Here is a 24,064-nt window from a genome sequence, read left to right as displayed (position 1 = left end):
CCAAGAAATTCCTGTTTCTACCTTCATTAAGTCTTGGCGAATACTTTGGGCCAACATTGAGGAACTTGTTGAGTGTCAACAATCACACGAAGAAGATAATTCTACCACCATTCTTCAAGATCTCCAAACTTATCCGAAAATGTCCAATTGCAGGCCGAAAATATTAAAGAATGGATGAACTGTGACGAGGAACTTAATAACGAATTTTTGACAGACGACGAAATAATTACACTAGCAACACATGAAGAGCCTTATGCAAATGAGGAGACTGATGATGATGACGTTGACGGAGAGGAAAAGATCGGCCACACCGAAGCGGGGGCTGCAATGGAGTTGGCATTGAAGTATATTAAACAACAACCTGGGTGATCTTCAATAGACATCTTGGCTTTTAAAAAATGGAGATATATAGCTTTTAAAAATTCACTTAATGTCAAGAAACAGAAAAAAGCTACCGATTTTTTTAAAACAAGTTTGTAAAATATTTAAATATATGTAGGTATGTGTACATAGAAATAAATAGTATTTTTCAACTGTATATTCCGTGATCTTTATTAATATACACCTTCCTGTACATGTATTTAATATATGTATGTAGGTATGTACTCGATTTTTCTCATGAAAATGCCTGCACATCGGATTAACCGGCCATTTGGTCAACTGGCTAGGCTCTATTATAGTCCCGAGGTGGCCGATTAAGAGGGAGTCCACTGTAGTAGTAAATAGCTAGGAGTGGAATTAAATATAGGCAGAAATTTAAAAAATGTAAATGTCGTAAAACTCGTAAAAAACGTAAAACTCGTTTGCTCTGACTTAGAATGTCGGTATTTTGCCGCTGAACTACGGCCATCCACAAAAGAAGGCACCAATTGCATTTAAAAACTATGCAGTTGAAACCTAAGTTTGAAACTGAAAGTACGGATGCTTCAATAGTATATTTTCTCGAACTTTTTGTATGGTGTAGAAACGTGAGCGCTCCACAAATAATATTGGAGGCATTTGCGAGGTAGACATATTGAAGACTCTTAAAAATCTCCTGATAAAGTGATAAAAAGATAACATTGGGCAATTAAAACGAGAAAACCACAGTGTCTAAGACATTTTACACACGGATGTGATACCAATTAATACCGTTGATTAGAAAGGAAATATTTAACGTAAACTCAGAATAGTCATAAGAAATATGTATAGGTTAAAAAACCTAAGGGAATGGTTCACTTGCAGTTCTATACAACTGTTCCGAGTATCTGCATCGGGAGTTCAAATTGCCATGGTGATAGCCAACTTTCGTAGCACATATCGCATTTGGGAAAGAAGATTTTATGTGCAATGGCAAGACAGGCTTACGTAAGATTTAGCCTACGTGAGGTTAGCCTGCGTGGCGGTTATTCAATACACGACTTATTTAATATGGTCAAAAAAGCAGAGAAATGGTTGGTATCATAAGAAGATACAATTGTAGGCTCGACAGGGAAAAGATGATAAACGGAGAAGAAATTCGGACAGCTTGGTATATATACGTATATAAATGACAGTTTTTGAACTATTTAATGACAGACCAGAAGAACAACAGACAGTAGCTGAAGGAAGAAGTGTTCTTCCTTGTTTTCTTCTCAGGGTAAATCAGATTTGCATTTTATTATTTTTAAAAGTATATCTAGGTTATTAACATCTGTTAAAAAGCTTGCTAATGCGATGTATTATTTGATTTTGTAATTGCAACAAACGCGAATGAGGCATTATATTTGAATGCATTTACCCATAATCTCATTGCTAGAATTTTATGAAGTATAGTATGAAACTAATAATTTGTTTCCTTCGTTAATATATGTTACTTTAAAAGTAGATATCAATAAATATTCTCGCTTACTTTGTAATTTGGACAACAGTGATTATCTTTGCATCCATCTTCAAGACATGCTACTAAACAATTGGGAGCATATTTCGAATTCAAACTATCCATACTGGCATTTTTCTTAAAGAATTCGGGTTGTATTGTTACTTGAGTTATACCGTAATCGTTAAAGAATTCTTTTACTTCTTCTATAAGTTGTTTATAAACCTAAAATATAAAAGAGATAATAATATAAGAAAATTAATAAAACGGTCAATTAAATTTAACGGTCTGAAGTAATTAGAATTTTCTAATGTGGAATTACAAGTCTAATGAAATCTTCCTCTGAAGGGTGAATAGACGCTTTAAACTTCTTCTGGGAAAGTAAGTTATTTAAAAATAACAGATTTACGATTGCACCTAGAAGAGAAAGTACTAAGTTATGTTGGAAAAAAGTCTGAATTAGTCCAAAGACTATAGTAAGCCTTGAAAGAAGAGGGTTTTGTCCCAGAAACTTACATCTTTGAGGACAAGCATTCTGCTGTCATCTTGTCGATTTAGAAAGTTTCTGGTGACATTACATCTTTAGAAAACAAAGTTTCGATGCACTTTATGTCTCCAAAAAGCAATGTTTCTAACGAGATTTCTTCTCTGGAAAGTGAAGTGTCTGCTAACATCTCTTTGGAAATCTCTAAGGTCATTTCTGACTTCGACGAGAAAATATCTTGCTTATAAAATCAAGTTGCTGCTGATATTTCGTCGTTTGAAGAAAAGGTAAAAAAATTGAAAAGATTTCCTCTTTTGAACAGAAACTGAAAGAGATTGAAAAAAAGATGGAGGAAACATGGAGAACTGACAGAGGTATCAGATCAGTTAAGGTAGGGACAAAAGACGACGAGATAATATATATATATATATATATATATATATATATATATATATATATATATATATATATATATATATATATATATATATATATATACGAGACGAACTGACAGAGGTATCAGATCAGTTAAGGTAGGGACAAAAGACGACGAGATAATATATATATATATATATATATATATATATATATTAGTGTAAAATAAAAGTGTAAATAAAGGTAAACTAAATAAACTACGTGTTAGAGCATTTTAATAATAAATTAAATGACAGTAAAATCGTAACAATGTATATATAATATACATAATAATAATTTAAAAAAAGTAAATTTACAAACCTTAGGGTTTTGGAAGATAATATGTACAGTAGATATTACTTTATTGGCAGTAAGTTGCCATATATGAAAATCATGGATATTTACAATATCTGGAAAATGATTTAGTAATTGGATCTTCAGTGTGTCGATATCTATCGTGTCAGGCATGGTCTGTAGAAGAATCAGGCAGCTTTCTTTCACTAAAAAATATAGTTCTAGAATAAAAAACTACCTACTAGAGGTGTTAATAATAAACAAAAACTGTATCATAATTTCAAATTAAGTGTTTGTAAGTTTTATTTACTTTATCTATATTTACGTCTGTGTGGTATAATTATTTTAGATGTGTTTTTGTATTATTTTTTGTAGGTGTGTATGTGGTAATATAGATTAAATATGCGCGTATTGTGTGTTGCATATGTATTGTGTATAAAATTGTGGACGATGTGTTTGCGACCTCCTTTCTTCCGCTATTATTGGTATCATATCAAAATTGTGGTTAAACTGTGTTGGTGACTTGGTGTATTCCTGTAGTTGACTTCTTCTTTTAGTATTGCAATCAAAACTTGCTACATTCCAAATAGAGCTATTAGAAATATATTTTCATAGAATAGTATTATCTTCATTTACAAGTATCATCTTTCCTATGTCATTGCATTTCGTAAAAAATTAATGATTGTTAATATAAAAAAACATAGTATACCATACTGCTTCAGACACAAATACCTCAGAAACTAAACATTTGAATTAAATACTTACTAAAAAACTCATTTTTAACTTATTTTCAAGTGAATACTTACTATAGGGATAACTTAAGAACATTATCAGAGTTGAAGATATTATCGCCATGATAGGATCTACGTATTTTGCAGTATTTTTGTCGGTAAAATATACCAGAAGAGCGCATATTACAACCAAAATACAACCTAAAACAAAACACATCGACTTTATAGAATAAATAAATAAATAAAAAAGAGATATATTATACAGCACCATCGAAAAAACAACGGATCTAATAAATCCTTTAAATAGGCCTTTTTTCTTTTGGGGGCTACTGACATCCACACAAAAAATTTAAAATACATTTTACATAACCTAACTTTATATCTAAATTATCTGATCTGTTTATAATACAATGTTTATCCAAATAAAATGGCCTAAAATGCGTTCACAAACCCTTTTGATTACTGCTGCAACATGTAGGAGAATTATTTCTCAGTAATGTAATAAAATTCATAAACAAAGTCAAATATTGTTTTTCTATATGAAACACTATCTAGAAAATGAATTTACTTGAATTGTATATTGGGAAAAATGTAAAACGTGTTAATAGGAGCATTAACAAGAAAAAGCTGAACAAATGTACTACAGCAGAAATAAGATAAAAATATAAGAAGAAAATAACGATAAATATAGGAGTCATAAGTCGAACTAATATTATAATAGAATTGAATATTATTTTAATATTTATTATACAAGTACCAAATAATTGTCGATCTGCAACCATCTATACTTATTTTGTTTATCGTTCTTACTCGACGAAACGAGTACAAAATGATTGATTTATACGGGTAAATTGTTGATGTAGGTACTGGTATAATATAAATATTCCTATCATCGACCTGTAAGCTTTCTTAGCTTGCATTTACAGTTTACTTATCGATATCACCGGCTTCATTTTACCTCGTTAGTGGTCGCCATCAGATTTATTGGTGCTTTAGTTTGCACGAGTTCGATTCTCGGCACTTCTTCTTCTTTCGGTTCCATCTTCTATCGAAGGTTGGAAATCATCATGGCTATGCGGACTCTGTTGACTGCCCCTCTAAAAAGTTCTGCACTACTTCAGTCAAACCATTCCCTTAAGTTCTTAAGCCAGGATATTCTTCCTTTTCCCACATTTGTTCGCTGCTTCTGGTATTTGAAACCATTCTCTCAAGTTTCTCAGCCGCCAGGATTTCTTCTTTCTGCCCAAACCTCTTCTACCTTCAATCTTGCCTGACACAATAAGCTGTAGCAGACTGTACTTATCATTACGGAACACATGACCCAGGTATGACGCTTACCTCCTTTTAACAGTTGTTAACAATTCCATCTCTACCTATTCGTCTTAATACCTCTGTGTTGGTCACTCTGTCTGTCCAAGGTATTCTCAGTATGCGTCGATACAGTCACATTTCTAAAGCCGCTAACTTCTTTATAGTTACTGCTGTTAACGTCCACCCTTCAACTCCGTAAAGTAGTGTAGAGAGTACGTAGCATTTCGTGGCGCGTCATCGGAGGTTAACGCTTAGGTGGCGGTTGCTTAAGAGCTTTCTCATTTTGATGAATTTGGATCTTGCTATTTCAATTCGGATCTTAATCTCTACGTCTGGGTCCCACTTATCATTTACTGTATATCCCAGATATTTAAATCGGTGTACTCTTTCAATACGTTCGGCTTCAATATTCAGGTCGATATGTTGAATGTTCTTTTTACTGATCACCATAAATTTAGTTTTCTTTCTATTGATCTTCAGTCCAAATTGGTTGCCAGTTGTATTTACTCTATTTAGCATCATCTGTAAATTTTCGATGTTATGGGCCAGTATAACAGTATCATCTGCATATCGAAAATTACTTATTGGTACGCCATTAATCTTGATGCCCTCGTTGTACTCTTCCAGTGCATCTAGAAATATTTGTTCCGTGTACAGGTTAAAAAGCAGTGGCGAAAGAATACAGCCCTGTCTAACCCCTTTCAAAATGGTTACGTTTTCACTCACCATATGTCCATTCTTCATGTGTGCTGTTTGATTCCAATATAGATTTTTATAATCTGGATCTCCTTAGTGTCAAGTCCTGTAAGATGTAATAGTTCTATGAGTTTGCCATGTTTGATAGTATCGAATGCTTTCTGATAGTCGATAAAACAGGCGTAAACATCTTTCTGTTGATCCAGACATATTTGACCTAAAACTGAACTGTGTTTTACTTATGCTGTGTTCTAATTTTGCTCGTGCATAATTTTGCCTTGCATAATAAGTTGTAATAATGTGTATTTTTGCCCTCTCATCACATGTCCTAAGTACGGCACTAACAATGACATTTTCATTTCTAAAAATTATACAAGCCATTCATCATACTTGTAGGGCACATAAAGCCGTCGGTCCCCCTGGGCTAGTGTACATCGATACTAGCTACTTAAAACAAGGTTAAAGATGCAATTGACACCGGAACTTGTCCGAAAGGATCTCCCCGGCAAAAATACCATACGAAAATCAGATTTAGCCGTACGGCTCACACTCCCTCTAAAATTCACTCATCCTAGCTACCTACGATATGGAATCAAAAGAACTAAGCTGTGGTGGGACTATTTCCATGTTATCGTTATTCCGTGTTGTTATCTGTATGTTGTGAGTGTCTTGGAGTGTTCTGAATTATTACTTCAGCTGTTTTAATTACTTTTCTACTTCTTACTCCTCGGATGTATTCTGTAATTTGTCCAATATCCCTACGCAATAATTCAATTTTCCTTAGCAGTCGTTTTTTCCAGGGTGCAATTCTGTTTTTAGTCCTTCCGATATTAGTACCCCGTCGTGTTCTGATCTTAATGCCCATAATGTTAGCAGTTGCTGTTGCTACACAGTAAAACAGCATTCTAATAGCAGCAAATATTCTAATGTATGGGCTTCCACGATATAATTGGGAAGGACTTCAGTATTCACAATTTGCACGTAGGTTCTTAAAATAGTTTATTTTTGGTAGCAGTTGTCTGCTAAGTTGGTTTGTCCCAATAAACTCTTATACTGCACGTGCCATTTCACTTACCAGGAAATCGTGCAACTCATTGTCCTGCTGTGTATTAACAGGTTGAGGTTCTTGTATATGAAGCTCAGGAATCTGCTTATTGGGGAGTTCATTAAAGACTTGATCTACAACTAGCTCTTGGTTATGAATCTCATGCTCGACTTCGCTTCTGATGGTATCGCGTCTAGTCTCCGGGATAAAATTATTTCTTATAATTACACGATATTTATCTACTATTCGCTGTTCAGACACTTGAATTTCTAGGTAATCCCTCCAAAATTCTGCATACAGATGTTGTCGATAGCCGATTGTTTCTCAACCGAGGTTCGTCACCTTGTACTAGAAGCGCAAAATGTTTTCGTTTATAGACTTTTCATGCGCTGCCTCGGTCGTCCCGCTTGAGTGACCACCGGCTGATATTCCAGCGCAGCACCTTCAGCGAGTGCAGTACGTGTGTGTTATTATTATCTGTGTCACAAGGTGTGTTATTATTATCTCTTAGCTACTTAAAATTGAAAGAACCAGCTCCCAAATAATGACTGCTCCAGCAATCTACCATTATAAAATAATCAAGTCTGTTGTACACTTACCGTTTACATCTCTGGTCATTTCCCAAAATCCTTGCCTTTGTTTTTGATTTGCGATCATAGGATGGATAGTTTTGCTTCTTGATAATCGTCTTGCACCTTGCTGCAAAGACTGGTCAACTACTATTTTACTTAAAACTACATTTCCGCTTTCTGTTACATAAAGAAAACTTCCTTGATGGAATGTATATCCACCAATCAACAGGTAGCATACTCCGTTGAGTAATAAGCCACATGCTCCTAAAATAAAAAAAAAAGTTTCAGAGAAAATGTAAATATACTTTTTTTGTTGTTGTTTTTTTTAAATTTAAATCTAAAAGTCAATTTTCTTACCTAAACATAAAACCGATATGGAATGATGCATCTCGTCATGATGGTCGATATGAACCAATGTCTGAAATGCTTCAATAAAAATAGAAAAACTTAACGAAGCTAAAAACACACAACATATTAACATAAATATAACATCAGTTCTGGCCCAGCCAAACGTATTTTTTAACTTCTTTTCTTGGTTGGACCTGGTTACGGACGCTTTTGTTTTCTTATGGTCATGGCACTTGGCCGGGTTAGATGTTAACTCTTCTCCTATACTTTCGGTTACGCTTGGTGCCTTTTTCATTTCGAATACTTGTTTCGGAGTATCTTTTCCATACTAAAAAAATATTTATAATATAAAAGTAAATTATGTAGTGCGATGAGAATGATTATTTAGATTTTTATATAATAGTAAGGTCAATCAAAAGTAGATTACTATGAAATAATATAAAATATTAATATATCGAGTAAATTGTTTAGTTGTAACATGGCACAATTATAACAGTAGCCATATTCATTGTTGGGATGATTCAGATTTGGCGTCACTTTGAGGTTGACATAAAAGACGCATAGTGCTGTAAATTCAGCGGGTTAGACAAGGAAAGAGAAGGGACGCGTAATCATGTGAAATTAACTGAAGCCTAAACCATATTTTATTTCTTCAGTAGATTGAGAATAATGGATATATATTAATAAATAGATTTTTTCAAAATTTATAATTGAACACTGATATAATCACTTCTTGAACATAACATACAGTGGGCAACGTACAGGCACCAACCAAAACATGGCGGCCACATCAAAACTGGCTTCACTTTGCGAAGGTTTATTAAATGGGCGTTAGTCCTCTCTCTTTTCTTGTGTAAGTTCAACGCGCAAGTTGTGCAAATTTTAGATGGGTATGTTATATCTGATTACTATATTTATTTTGTTAAAAAGGAAAGCAAATGTGCTGCAAGTGCTTTGAAAAATATCATTGTACGTTCCATGACTGTTGTAGTATTCAATGTAAAAGTTACAAGGGACAAAATTAAAAGCTTTCTTGTAGAATTATTGTTTTTCGACAAAATTAAGAACGTGGACATTTGTAACCCTCTGATGGGAGACAATTATAACAATGTTACAATTGTTCCCATGCAAAATTATACACAAATTGAATTAACTTAATTTTATATTTTGGTTTACAGATATTTGCCACGTTCCAGAACATAAGAAAAACGGAAAGTCCTTCGAAAAACTCTATTAGAACAGGCAATTTAAAATTTGTCATCTGACTCTGCGCAGATACATTAAAAAAATTAAAAGCGGCATTAAGAATTCTAACGTTGATTACAATTCACAAAACTAAGTATTACCAGTGGAAGATGAAATAAATATTGTGCAAATATATACAAAATTCGGCGGAGCTGTATTATGGACTTACACCAACTGACGTTCGTTCTTTGTCCTATAAATTTTGCTTAAAGAAAAACTTAAAGGTTCCAGAATAGTGGCACTTTACGAAAATGGCATCAATGAATTGGTTTTCTAATTTCATGAAGAGGAAATTCACCTTATCAATAAGAGTACCAGAAGCGACAAGTCACGCAAGGGTATAAATTTTAACAGGGTAAATGAATGTATACGAACTACTAAGGAATATAATGCAGGGAAAGATCAAAGGCAGAAGAAGCGTAGGAAGACGTAAAATCTCGTGGCTACGCAATCTCCGTGAATGGTTTGGATGCAGTTCAATTGAACTATTCACGCGCGTAACCAACAAAATTATAATTGCCAGAATGATTTCCAATCTCCGATAGGAGCGGAACTTGAAAAAGAAGAAATTTTGATAATTTTTTTTACAATTTAATCCGAGCGATGGAGAGGGACAGATTTGAGCCTGCAAATATATACAATTTAGATGAGACAGGGGTTTCTACTTTGCAAAAGCCGAGCAAAATTGTGTTAAAAAGGAGACAAAACAAGTAGGAGCCGTTACGTCTGCGGAAAAAGGTACGTTAGTAACTTTTTGCCTGGCTTTAAATACAATAGGGAATACGGTTTCACCAATGTTGATATTCCCAAGGAAGTGGTTCAAACCATACTTCATTACTTGAGCTCCAGTAGGTTCAATCGGGAAAGCTAATGGTTCGGGCTGGATAGACATAGACACTTTTTTAATCTTCATGAACTATTTTGCAAGGTATACTAAGCCATCCCCTGAAAATAAGGTACAACTTGTACACGGCAACCATAGATTGCACCTAGGTCTTCAAACTATTGACTTTTGTCGACAAACGGGCATTGTTCTTCTGTCTTTCTCTCCACACACATCGTACAAATAGCCCTTATAGCGTAGTGTCTACGGACCACTACAATATTATCTGAATAATTGTATGGATGCTTGGATAAAGAATAATCACGGTCAAACTATGACCATTTATTGTTTATCTGGACTTGTGTCGCTGAAGCACTACCCAATACTTATCCAGCCAATATACTAAGTGGTTTTAAGTTACTGGTATATTTCCTTTTAATAGGGATATATTTAAAAGAGTACAAGTTTGCACCATATTTACCCACTGGCAAGCCATATAATCTTACGCTGGTTAAATTTGCCACAAGAGAACCTGTGCCATCACTGCCGTCTACCTCTAAAGAACCACTTTAATCTATATCTGATGGAACTGGCGAGAATGGAACAGCGTCCAAAACAGTTACAACAACTAGAGAAACCGACAAGTTTTCGACAAAATACTTCTAATGAGCTATTGGATAGTATTTGCCCCTTTCCAAAAGCTCCTACGACTACTAAGAACAATATTACAAATAGAAGAAAGAGAAAAGCAGCTATATTAACAGAAACACTAGAGAAGATCGCACTTGAAGAAGAGACAGCTAAAGTAAGGAAAAAGAATGCCAATAAGGTCAAAAGAACGATTCGAAGAAAAAAAAGGAGTCATAGTTGAGCTCGTCGGATGATGATGATGATCAGTGTTTATATTATTTCCAGCCATACTCCAATGACAAGCATGATGAGAAATGGGTGAAATGCCAACTCTGCAAAGGTTGAGCTTATTGTCATTGCAGAGATGACGACGATGATTTATTTTTTTACTTCATTCATTGTTGAGAAGATTATTCAAGATATTATTATATCCAATATATTCAAGATATTATTATTACATAAGAATAATATCAAGATATTATTCAATTATATACCTAGTTATTTTTAAAGATATTATTTTGTACCTACTATTTATTTAGTTTTTGTGATATATATATATATATATATATATATATATATATATATATATATATATATATATATATATATATATATATTTATATTATTTATATTTTATATATTTATATTTATATTTATATTTACACGGATAATATAAAAGTTAAACGAGGAGTCCGACAAGGCGATATAATTTCACCTAAACTGTTTACCTTGACCCTCGAAGATATAAAAAATCAACAGATTGGGAAAACAGAGGAATATGTATTAACGGAAAGTACCTAAATCACCTTAGATATGCGGATGATATACTCCTGATCTCCTCGGAACGACAAGAACTAGAATTAATGCTGAATGAACTTCATGAAAAATCACTGCAAAAAGGCCTAAAAATTAACTTCAACAAAACAAAAGTAATGACAAACACGGAAGACCAAGAGGCAATAAAAATACAAACAGAAAAAATAGAACAGGTAAATGAGTATACATATATATATATATATATATATATATATATATATATATATATATATATATATATATATATATATATATATATATATATATATCTAGGACAAGCAATCAGAGCTAACAGAGAAAATCAAACAGCCGAAATATCGAGACGAGTAAGAATGGGATGGGCAGCGTTCGGCAAACTTTCTTACGTTCTAATAAATCAAACAATCCCTCTATACTTACGAAGCAAGGTATATAACTCCTGTATAATACCGGTGCTCACCTACGGAGCACAGACATGGACATTTACACAGGCCAATTTGGATAGGATAAGGAAGGCACAAAGAGCGATGGAGAGACAAATGTTGGGTATATCACTTAAAGATAGAAAACGTAACCAGTGGATCAGAACCAGAACAAAGACAGTAGACGCGATAGAACAATCAGCAAAACTGAAATGGAAATGGGCTGGATACCATGAATGTCTCTAAGACGGACGATGGAACAATGCCATCGAAAAGTGGCGTTCATACAATGCAAAGAGATCAATAGACAGACCACAAATGAGGTGGAAAGATGACAGCAGGAAACAAGGAGGTCCCACATGGCAGAGAACAGCTCAAGATAGGGAAAGATGGAGAGAACTGGGGGAGACCTACATCCAACAATAGAAGGATAGAACATGGGTTCAATATATATATATATATATATATATATATATATATATATATATATATATATATATATATATATATATATAAATCTTGTTTTTTTTCAACTATCAAAAATTAAATATTATAATTTATGTAAATTTTTGTAATTCCTGTTCCTGTAAATTTACTAGCCTTTAGTTCTAATCAGGCAATACCAATATATCAATTTAATTATTAAATAATAATACATAGCTTTTTGATGCATTACAAAACAAATATGTGTATATGAATCATTCTACTTCTAGACAACAAAACAAAATTCAATAGTTTGTTTTGGTAATGAGAAGTACATGCCTCGTTAATCATAATCAGTTTACGTTGTGTACAACATTGACAACTATATAGGTATCCGTTAAAGTAACAATGTCAATGTTTTTCTTCAATGATATAATGTAATACCTCAGATTGATATAGAATTACGTGCAAGGTCTGACGTAAATGTATAAATCTATTCGTGGTGATTAAAAATTATTTCCGACCATTAGTAGATACCATGGACGTATAAACATAGATGGACCCAGCAATAAGATACCTTAAGCTTAAACACACACTGTTTTGAAGCTTCGATATTCCTGGACAAGAGGGTAAAGGGGAGTAAAACGGGTATCGATAGACTGTGATACTTCCTCAATGAGCATAAGCGTGCTTGAATTTTTACTCGCGGGGATAATTATTCAGACGTTAATAATTGGAAGTAGTAATAATGTATAAAAACACGTTTTTATAGAAAAAATAAAATACAATTTTATTTGCTTTAAAATTAATACAATAAAATATATTTGAGCTCAAGTTAATTTTTTAATAGGTATCAAATAATCCTACGATAAAAAAACAATTAAAAAATATACATTTGTCAACTTTAAGTACATACCTATATTTATTGATAATGTGTTAAAACATATTTTTTCAAATTGTGACAAATTTGTTTTAATACAATACGAATAGATTCCTCGTAGTAAGGGTTTCTGCTACAAAATTATTTATTGATCATTCCAAAGCTCTTGCTGGCATTTGACATAAAATTATTTGCAAATATACCTACTTATTAAAAAGTAGGCGTGAAAATGTATAAATTATTGGAAAGCTATTTAGCGAACAGAAATATTAAAGTAAAAATGGTAAATAGACATAATAGAAGATGTTGGTATAGAAATTAATTTTTATTGATTGCGAAATAAAACAGTCTTAGTAAGAACGCTTCTTATGCGCACGGTGTTAGCATCTAAAGTAGTCCTTGTTTCATGATGAATTCCAATTTTAAAATAATTCTCAAGAACCAATTTTAAAAGTTGCATAGAGTGACCATCGATTGCATCTTCATCATACATATGGTCACCAAAATGCTCATAGATTGATTTTGCGACATTTTTTATGGTTTTATTAATCAAAATATTCATAAGGTTTTTAACTCGTCTGTTGTAGATATTTATAGTTTTATTAAAAAATCTGAAATATTTTTCAGCTTCCTTACAAGTTTAAATAACCAAAAAGGATGCTTTTGAAAGGTTTTTATACTGTTTTCTCTGTTGAAGTTTAGAGTAAGTTTCATCATTAATCAATATTATTTGGAAACCTACATAGAAAAATAAATGAGTTTTATTCATTTCACTAATTTATTGTTAATTCATGAGAAATATTAAATTAAAAAGCTACTAAACAGATCTTTTTAATCAGATGATGTCTACTTACAATTTAAAAATATCTATACTAATTTCATGAACTAATATCTTGTTCAATACATTAATTGATATGAATAAACCCAATGGTACGCCTATGAAAGACATATTTTAAAATGTAAACACACAGGCTTCCTCAGTTCGTCATCTTAAATAATGTAAACAAACAGTACCTACAAATTAAATGAGACATTGGGATGTAAACATTTCGTTTTTTTTGCAAATGCAAAACTGTAGCACCATTATTATAATTTATTTATTTCACTATTTACAAATATCACTTAAAATACAGCCAAAATATCGAAAAACATAATATTTTTTTTTTTAAGTATTATTTTCCTCATCTTGGGTAAAAAGTAAATAAACATGGACATGACATGGAACAGCATTTGAAGTTTGACCCTAGAATAACAGAGACACATAGAAGCGACACAGCGGTCCAAAAGCGGGTACCATTTTTGTATACGCATGCCCGATTCTGGTTGTATTACTGTCAAAAACACGTGCTTATTCTTTAATTCTGGTTGTATTCGATAGTCCGTAGGCGTCTATGGTAAATACTCGACGCAACAAGTGCATTTGACCATTTATATAATTTATTTATAGTTAAAAGGTTATAGTTATAGTTTATAGTTAAATATATAAGTTTATAGTTATAGTTTATAGTTAAAAGTTTAATTTATATTTAAAATGGCTGGATATATTTGTGCGATTCGCGGATGTTCATCTGTGACAGGAAAAGGAATAAGTTTATTTAGATTTCCTAAGAATAATAACAGGTAATTACTATTGCTTTGTAATTATTATTAGTTATTACTAATTACATAATAGTATTGGTTTGACTTTCGAACAGTAAGCCGACGCCGACGTGTCTGTCCGAGCTATAAAAAAATAAACTTTGGTCTGCCAAGGGATACCTAGTTCAAACTGAAAACATTAAATTTGGTGACAGTGCTTTTTCTTTTATTGAAAGACGCAAGTCTCCGAAGGCTAGGTCAAAAAATCAACAGATGGTGGCCAAATGTCGGCGCGCTCGAAGACAATAACAATACGAATATAGTATTTTTAAGAAATAAAAATATATAGAGGGTTTTATACACGGGAATATTTGATTTAAGAGCGTAGGCGCAAAATTTGGGGCAAATGTTTTTTAAATGTATTCATTTTTTTCGAATCCTGAAAAAACTAATAAGTATTTTTGAAAAATTTAAAAGCAGAATGAAAGACCACATTATTACTGAGGGCCAAAAGTCCCCGAAAACTTTTATAATGTTTATTTTAATAAGTTACAGGGGTGAAAAAAAAAGAGAAAATTTAGTGTGATTTTTAATTTCAAATATCTCATTCAAAAAAACTTTTTGTTTATTCTAAGGGACTTTCGGCCCTCGGTAATAATGTAATCTTTCATTCTGTGTTTAAATTTTACAAAAATATTTGTTAGTTTTCTCAGGATTCCAAAAAAATGTTAAAAAGCATTGGCCTGAAATTTTGCGTCTACGCTCTTAAACGAAACAAAGAAATTACTAAAATGCTCAAACTAAAAATTGTTGGAAACATAATTAGACCGATAATTGGGAAAATCTTAAAATTCCAACAGAACAAGACTTCAAAATTGCAAAAACATGGTTGCAAATAAACAAACTTACATTAAATTATGAAAAAACTAAATAGGTACTCATCTACTTTTTGCTATATACAAAAGTTTTCTGCCAATTTTTAATTCGTTAAATATAAATAAAAAAGATCAAATATATGGATCGAAATACATAAAATATTTAGGAGTTTTAAATGGGAATTACAAATAAAAAATATTAAAACTTTATTTGTTGTATATCTCAATATTTAGTGACACTTTTGTGACTTCATCAGGAGAAAACTGAAAATTTATTAAGATTAGATATTGACAAAAGTTAAATATTTCATTACTTACAATATACTTAGAATATACTAATACCATAGAATAACAGTGCTAATACTCTTATAATTGTAAGTAATAAAGTATTATTTATAAATACAGACAAAGTTCTTTGTTTAAAATTTGTTCTGTTAAAAATTTGTAGTGCCAAAGTGTGGATAGAAGCTTGCAGACGAGAAGATTTGTTATTCAAAATGGATTCACTTTATAATAATTATAGGATTTGTGAACTGCATTTTGAAGATAATGTTATTGTAAAAGGAAATAGAAGAAAAACATTGGCGCATGACGCAGTACCTTCAATATTTTCATATAATACGATTCATAACGATAATTAAATGCAATCATTTTTTTTTTCGAATCCTGAGAAAACTAACAAATATTTTTGAAAAATTTAAATACAGAATGAAAGATTACATTATTACCGAGGGCCGAAAGTCCCTTAGAATAAACAAAAAGTTTTTTTGAATGAGATATTTCAAATTAAAAATCACACTAAATTTTCTCTTTTTCTTTCACCCCTGTAACTTATTAAAATAAATATTATAGAAGTTTTCAGGGACTTTCGGCCCTCAGTAATAATGTAGTCTTTCACTCTGCGTTTAAATTTTTCAAAAATACTTATTAGTTTTTTCAGGATTCGGAAAAAATGAATGCATTTAAAAAACATTGGCCCGAAATTTTGCGCCTACGCTCGAAGAATTTATATTGTGTGATATGCCCACTGACTATTAATTTTCTGGTTGTTAGCTGTCATTGGCGGCTTGGCCACGTAACTTCAAAGAGCTGTCGCTTCTCTGTGTTGGGTTTTTCTCTGGTTTGACGTAGAGCCATAAGACAGAGAAATGTAAACACCGTTGCCATTAATAAATAGGTTTCAGTACTTCTACATATAAAATAATTGGTTGATATCTGTTATACGCTATTATTAAATGATATGCACACTATGTGCACACTTGATGTTTTAATTACAATTAAATATATTAATATAAGTAATAAATTATTATTTTGGTTTGATAGCACCTGTAGAGTATAAAATAAATATAGTAATATTTTCAGCGATACGTGAATAAGATATTTTAATAAAAAAATGTGACAACATTTGAAGGTGCTGAGAATGTGACCTAGTCAAATAATTTTGGCTTCACTTCACATTTTTATGTAAATAACTGAGTCCATCTGTGTTTATACGTCCATGGTAGATACACTTTCCGCATACATATTACATAGTAAACATTATTATTGTGTTATCCAAATACAGTATAATCGATCGTATAAATCTAATAGTTAATTTTTTCCTTTAACATTGTTCGTAAATTTCTGATACAAGATATCTTAATAGGTTATTTTGTTTTTGACTCTTAGCTACTAATCTAGAAGTAATGGATATATTATTAAATAATCTGGTGATGTAAAACATGTTCTTTTGTCCCTTCAAAATATCTTCCTCTTGGCAAAGTTAACTTTTTTTTGTATAATATCGCATATTTATTGCGTTAAATCTGCTTTCTATTTCGTTAAAGGAAGCAATTTCTTTTCTGTTTTATATCTAAACAACTGTTTGGACTGCGTCAAGCCAAAGGTTGGTATGACTAGAGCCTTAATGCTGTCTATCTAGCTCTATATCTTTATCTATCAAAAATTATAATTTTATAATATTTATCTAGACGTCTTTGTGAGTTAAAACTCTAAGTTTAACTCTAGTAGGAATATGTAAATAGATGCGATACCACTCTGGTTGTTGAACTGCACCTAGCTTATGAGCTGCAGAAATCTTTTTCTTGTGATTTTCTACTGTACTTACAACCTATAATACACTGCTTATATCATCATAATACATCACATGTAGGTTCCAGTGGAGCAAAGTGAACCTTGTTGCGTTTAAATTGCAAAAGTTAGCAATGCCGATGCTGCTAATTACACGCATTAATTACCTGCATGCATAGAATCCCGTCCGATATTACTAGATTTTTTTTATTTTCTCCTATTTCTTGCCATGATTTTTACTCCTTTCATGTTATTTCTTTTAATTAAAGTTCTTTTGATGTTTTTTCATGTGTTCATCGTTCGTTTCTTCTTTTTCATAGTTTCATGTAATACATTTGAGTACCAAAGTTTCCGTCGTTAGTTGAAAGAATTTTGCTTAAGGCCATGTTGTGTTCTTCTACTATCCTTTGCAAGATGATTCGGATGGAATTCCCCAGATTAAGGGACTGCCACTATTTCAGGAAGTGAAGACGAGTCTGAATTTGAAAAACGTTCTAATTATATTCATCTCACACACGATACAAAGTAATCGTGCTTAAAGGCCCGTTTTCACACTACGTCTTATTGTACGTTTTGTGGATCATATAAAACGTACGACAAAATGTACGTTTTGTCTACGTTTTTCCTTCCGTTTTCTACCTCATTTCTAATTCAGAGTCTTGAGTTGTGTGAAGTTTGTTTAGTGTTTTTTTTATTATGGAGGAAACACGGCTGCTTTCTTTAATTTTTTCAACTATAAAGATACTACGACTGAGGAAAAAGGGGATGAAGAGGGAAAAGACAAGATGGTCAAGAGAGTGGGCTTCTAAAAAGAAGCCAGTATTCCCACGTCTCGTTACTAAAAAAGGCGAACCAGATGACTGGCGCAATTATTTGCGAATGGACACATCAGCCTATTGTCAATTGCTAAAGTTGGTAACACCATACATAGTGAAATAAGACACCTCATGAGAAAAGCCATTACACCCCATGAAAGACTCACAGCAACTCTCAGATATCTTACAACAGGACGCAGCGTCAAGGACTTGGAGTTCACAATCATAATATCCAAACCAGCGTTAAGCCAAATAATTCCTGAAACCTGTAATGCAATTTACTTGATTTTAAAACATAACTACTTAAAAACTTTTATACAATTCAATAAATTCCCCGAGAAAATCGTGGGTGCATTGCCGCAAATCTGACATTATTAGGCTTTTTTTGGGAAAAATGAAACGAACTGCAGTGGAACTAGTCGTCAAATAAGTCAAGATCGGACGACTTGTTGGAACATGTATTTTCACGTAACGTTTTATCCTATCAGTTCTCGCAAAACTATGCTTCTTTCCTCATTTCTACGATCTGACCTTGGATTTCATTTCGATTCGACAAGACGTACGTTTTGCTGTTTACATGCCACGTTTTATTGTATAGGATTTGTCCTATCCAACAAAACGTACAATAAGACGTAGCGTGAAAACCGGCCTTTACGTGACTTAACGTATCTTAACTATTTACACGATATTTATGAAAATTGGTTTATAGGAATTGCAAGTTATAACCAACTTATATAAAATATTTTGATATATAATAATTTTAAATACAGGCAAATCACAGACAGTTGCATTACAACTGGCTCATCATAAGGTCAGATTCGTTGTATGATACAGGGGAGAAAGTGTTGCCTTGAGCAATGCCTAAGAGAGTTAGCAAACTCTGGGTAATTATAGCCTTAGCCTGACAGTATTTCATCCCAATCCGTCGAAACAAAGATATACAAGATGATTGAGAAAAGAGACCGCTCATAAGAGGGCTCTGAAATGCAAATGAAAGGCAAAAACACCTCTCTGGAGCTCAACAAAACAGGATCAAGAGAGGTAAAAATTTCTGCTGGGACATAGATCATAGTAAATCGACAAAATCTTAGGGAAAAAGGTAAAACCAAAGGTATCGACAAAACCATAGAGAAAAAGGAGCCTCGGAAGAAACCACTACCCCCGCAATAAAGATTCGCTAAAAAAACAAAGAACTCTAGCAAGCATACTAGGTCATATAGCAATGTGACAAGAGTATTCAGGATGACGGTGGCACATAGACACTATCCTGATACTTAACTAAATCAGGCTTAAAGAGACATTATCATCAACGATCTGGAGCACACAGTAAGCAGTGGATAAGGCTCCTATCGGAAGTCCGAATCAACTTCTACACTAAGTAAGTTGTGGCTTAATCCCATAAATATAATATTTAACTTCGGCATTTTCATAAAACATCATTTAGCGCAGGCGCCCTGTGGGTAATTTGTACTGAGTATACAAAAAAAATTTACTACTGAGGTTGTGAGGACTACGGAGGGACTGTAGGGAGGAACCTAAATGTAGTCGATCGTATTAATATGTCCAAGGGTTCCCTGGTCATCACCTGCGTCCCCGAGAAAGAAGCTCGTGAAACAATTATCAGGACCCGTGTAAAGAGACAAAATCAAGGCATCATGACGAAACTTTAAGACAAACTGCTCATTTCAATGTATATTACAAAATTAAAAAGATATTCTTCAAAACCATCAGAAGCCTCAAAGGATCCAATCAGAGTTATGCAGGCAAACCTTCAGCGTAGTTAGGCAGCTTCGGCAGAACTTACTGTTGCTATAAGAAGGTTCGATGTAGCTTTGATAAGGCAGCACTGGATGTACTACAAGCACAAAATAAAAGATCTCTGGGTATTGGAAGACAGCTGATACAGTGTGATTTTTTGTATGTTCTTAAATTAGACCTAAAATTAACCGTTAGGATATGGGTTTTTGGATATGCCCAATTATTCTAAAATATTTAGAGCCTCTTGTCACTTCCGGTGATATCAGAAGTTGACTAAAACTTCCTTATTTTAAACATAATGCTCTGTATATTATTACGGATTTCGATACAATAGCTCGTGAGAATTCTCTCACGGGTATTTTGCGAGGCCAATTTTATTTTGATACAATGTCCGATTTGGCCTATAAATAATATAATTAGAATTAGAACTTATCAAGAATTCCCCTCCATAAAGCCAATCTGCCCAAGTCTCGAAGACATGTATAATGTCTTATCTGTTGAATCTTTGTTCCAGAGATTAAACAACAAGACTATAGAGGCAGGAAGTATGAAGGAGATAATTCTCGCATCAGCACACCTCCCATAATATGATAATCCCAAACAATTACCACCAAGGGCTTGAAACAGCTAGTGAGAAATTGTGGAGAAAATGGACTGCATTGATCATCGGCTGTGATGCGATAGCACACCATCTGATCTGGGTATGAACACAAATAAAAGAGATACTTGATATAACAGTGGGCACAGCTGACGTGTATAGAATTGTTAAAAATGGTATGTGTCAGGTGAGATCTCTGGCTCAGATCATCGACACATTGTTTTGAAATAATAGCTAATGACCCTATCAGGGAAGCTTATCAAGACTAACCCCCATAAAATAAACTGGGAAGCATATCAAGCAGACGTGGAATATTGTTGAGATAGTGTTAAAGGGATGATAAGGAATACAATGGATCTAATATAGGCGCCAAACAATTTCAAGAAGTTGTCATGTCAGCGTTCGAAAACAATTATCCGGAGATAGTGAGGAATTCCAACAAAAAATTAAGCTGGTGGAATGATAATGTTGTAAATCTAAGGACAGAAGTCAGCCGAAAATTTAATTTTGCCAAAAGATCAGATAAATGGAGCGATTATTCCAAAGTTGTAACTGAATATAATAAGGAACGCAGGAAGCGAAGGGCAAAAAGGGAATCATGGAGAACGTTTTGTAAGGAAATAGAACAGACTATAAAAATGAGGCTCCATAGAATTCTGACAAGGTAGCCTCTCATATTCATCATCATCATCATCATTCTGGCTTTACAACCCTGCGAGGGTTCTAGCCTTCTCAAGAATTTCTCTCCAATTTGTCCCTATCCATCGCCTTCCTCCGCCAAGCACGTATTCCCATATTTCTTATGTCTTCATCGATGTTATCAGGGAACCTTGTTCTGGGTCTTTCGCTTCTTCTCTAACCAGTGGGTCTATTAAGAAACTTTTTTCTAGCTGGGTCATTTTGTTCCATCCGCATTACATGCCCTATCCGCCTCTGATATTGTCTCTCTCCAAAAGAAGTCAAGTTAGTACACTCAGAATGGTAAAGAGATCCTAAAATATTTCAGAATGATGTGACTGATATAATGTACTCGATGTCTTCTAAGTAATTTTCAAATTTCTCATGCAATAAAAGAATCACTCCTAAAATCACATCATTTTCTTTAGCCTTTCTGTCGTAAACGAAGAGGAAATGTTGAAGTTCTGATATTCATTTTTCTTTCTTTCTATTCGTACACTGTTTTATTTTATTAAATCGAAAATAACTTTAATATGATTAAATAACTGTATTACTACTATAATTATTTCAATATTCAATAACCCTTGATTTTCTGCGCAACAAAATCTTGACTACTGAAACAGTCTTTCACTATTATTATCTATTTTATATAACAAATTAAATTTTATATAACAACGTTTGTTGTTTCGAGTTTTTCAATTTAACTATTGTTTTGTGTTTGTTGGGAATTGGACCAGAAAGATGACTTAAACATAGCAATCGCTTAGAATTATCAAGAAAAACATGAACAAACATTCAGTAGCGTAACATATAGCTGATATATTATTACTATACAGGGTGAATCATGACGAACTGCAGATACTCCAACTTCGTACGGAGACCCCTATGGAAAATAACAAATGCTTATTAAAAATTATCTGCTCTCATCTTTTATTAATATACAGGGCCAGTTGTGAATTTTGACTAATATTACTTTTTGTTATAACTATTGATTTATTGAAACTAAAGAAAATTCAGGACCAGTCTTGATATATCAATGTGTCCAACAAAAATTATACCAAACGATTAAGTTCGTATATATAGTGTAGGAATAATTAACTGACACAATGAATTATATTGAAATGACTCAAATCCTAACGTAGTTGAGGGGATCATGAGGTAAGGGCGAGTCGGTTTTAATGTTAGTTATTTTGTCAAGCATAATAAATTAGTTTATCATGTATTTGACGATACACTAGCTGCTGCCGGATATAATTCGTTGGAAACTATTTAAAAATTTCATAATCGGTAGATTGAAGCTTATGGTCCTCGTTCACCAGAACTAAATCCTCCTGATTTTTTATTTGGGGGATTTTTAAAAAACAATAATTATAAAGCTTACTTTAACACTAAGGAATAATGATTAGAAAGCATTCTTGCGTGTGTGATTAGTATCCGCATAATCGAATGTGTTTTTTTTCTAGTGTTTTTAACGTGATACCAAATAAACAATTTATTTGCACACTAACTCCAACGACTGAAAATAGATATAAGCTAAGTCTGGTGAAAGAAAATTAAAAATGTAAACGAAAAATGTCAAAATATATAGGGTGTCCCATATAAAAAACATAAGTTTGTATTATATTTCCTTAGCTAGACTACCTAAAAAAAAAAAATTTTGTACGCCACTGAACCCTTTCTTAAGAGGTTACATACGTCTTGTATTTTCAAAAATCGATTCATTTTATTTCATATGAACGTATAGTAATTCAAGAGTATTCACACCAAATTTGAAGAATATTCGAGCAATATTACCGGAGTTATTGAGATTTGCATATCGCGCGGTCGCTAAGTGCGCTCTCAGTTTTTCCGTGCGTTAGGCATGATTTCTGAGGAACGGATCGACCGATTTTGCTGAAACTGCACAGCCCATCTTTAGAGTATTGTTTCGCGATTTTGAATCGGTCGACTCGTTCTTCATTAATATGAAGAAAATGTTTTAAAAACGATGAGAATCGGAAAAATTCTAAAAAATATGAGACGAAATTTCATTCAAACTTATTCAAAAAGTTTAAATTTAATTTTTTTTCAATCTCTGCGTTCAATCACGAAACAATCCTTGTAACGAAATATTTTGCTTACCACATAGGGTATTACTATGATGGGTTGAAAATTGGGGACAGGAGTTATTGGAGGTGGAGATAGGGCAAGCAAAATAAACAAAACTTATGTGAACGGCACTCAGGGTTTATTTGGAGTAGCTGGGTCGTGGATAAGTGAATGGCAAGGGGATTGGAGCAACTACAAAAAAAATTAAACAAAGGGGTGCTTACATGAATCTCCTGGAACAAATGGACAAACAAAACACCAGGAAGGACCTCTAGCTATTTAAAATAAGGACGCCGCATCGAGGTGCCAAATTATAACGATTTCAACAACTAGTTGTAACTATTGAAATAATTATTAGAAATGATAAATATATCTTTTTAAATGAAACTCAAAAAGGGGTTAAAAACTTTTTTTTCTAAATAAATAAAAAAATTGGTTCAGAGAAATAAATTAAACGTTTATTACTGTCTCTCCACAAACAGTTACATGTACAGATAATGCAAAAATAATTACGATATAAATGGTTACAAAGATTTAGACCAAAATAATAAAGAAGAAAAAACTTATTAAATATGTTCTATCCGTTTACAAACTCTGTTTACAAGTGGGAGGTGTTACAAAACTTACAAAAAAAATTGTTACAAATAAAGAAAT

General features: G+C 32.8%; 1 protein-coding gene across 7 annotated transcripts in view; it reads right to left on the bottom strand.

The window, feature by feature from the left end:
* The window catches only part of ZnT77C (Zinc transporter 77C), a 102,537-nt gene that overhangs the window by 6,000 nt on the left and 72,473 nt on the right, over positions 1–24,064 (bottom strand). For all 7 annotated transcript variants that reach the window (XM_072520411.1, XM_072520410.1, XM_072520414.1 and 4 more), the window contains exons 3-7: positions 7,742–8,060; positions 7,412–7,648; positions 3,836–3,961; positions 3,057–3,235; positions 1,871–2,062 (exon numbers count right to left, since the gene is read on the bottom strand). In XM_072520411.1, coding sequence (XP_072376512.1) covers positions 1,871–2,062; positions 3,057–3,235; positions 3,836–3,961; positions 7,412–7,648; positions 7,742–8,060 — 1,053 coding nt within the window. The remainder of the gene's footprint in view (positions 1–1,870; positions 2,063–3,056; positions 3,236–3,835; positions 3,962–7,411; positions 7,649–7,741; positions 8,061–24,064) is intronic.

This window comes from Diabrotica undecimpunctata, chromosome 1, assembly GCF_040954645.1.
Source record: "Diabrotica undecimpunctata isolate CICGRU chromosome 1, icDiaUnde3, whole genome shotgun sequence".
NCBI classification, from domain to species: domain Eukaryota; kingdom Metazoa; phylum Arthropoda; class Insecta; order Coleoptera; family Chrysomelidae; genus Diabrotica; species Diabrotica undecimpunctata.
The sequence above is the reverse complement of the archived record's forward strand: the minus strand, read 5'-3'. Positions and strand labels throughout refer to the sequence as shown.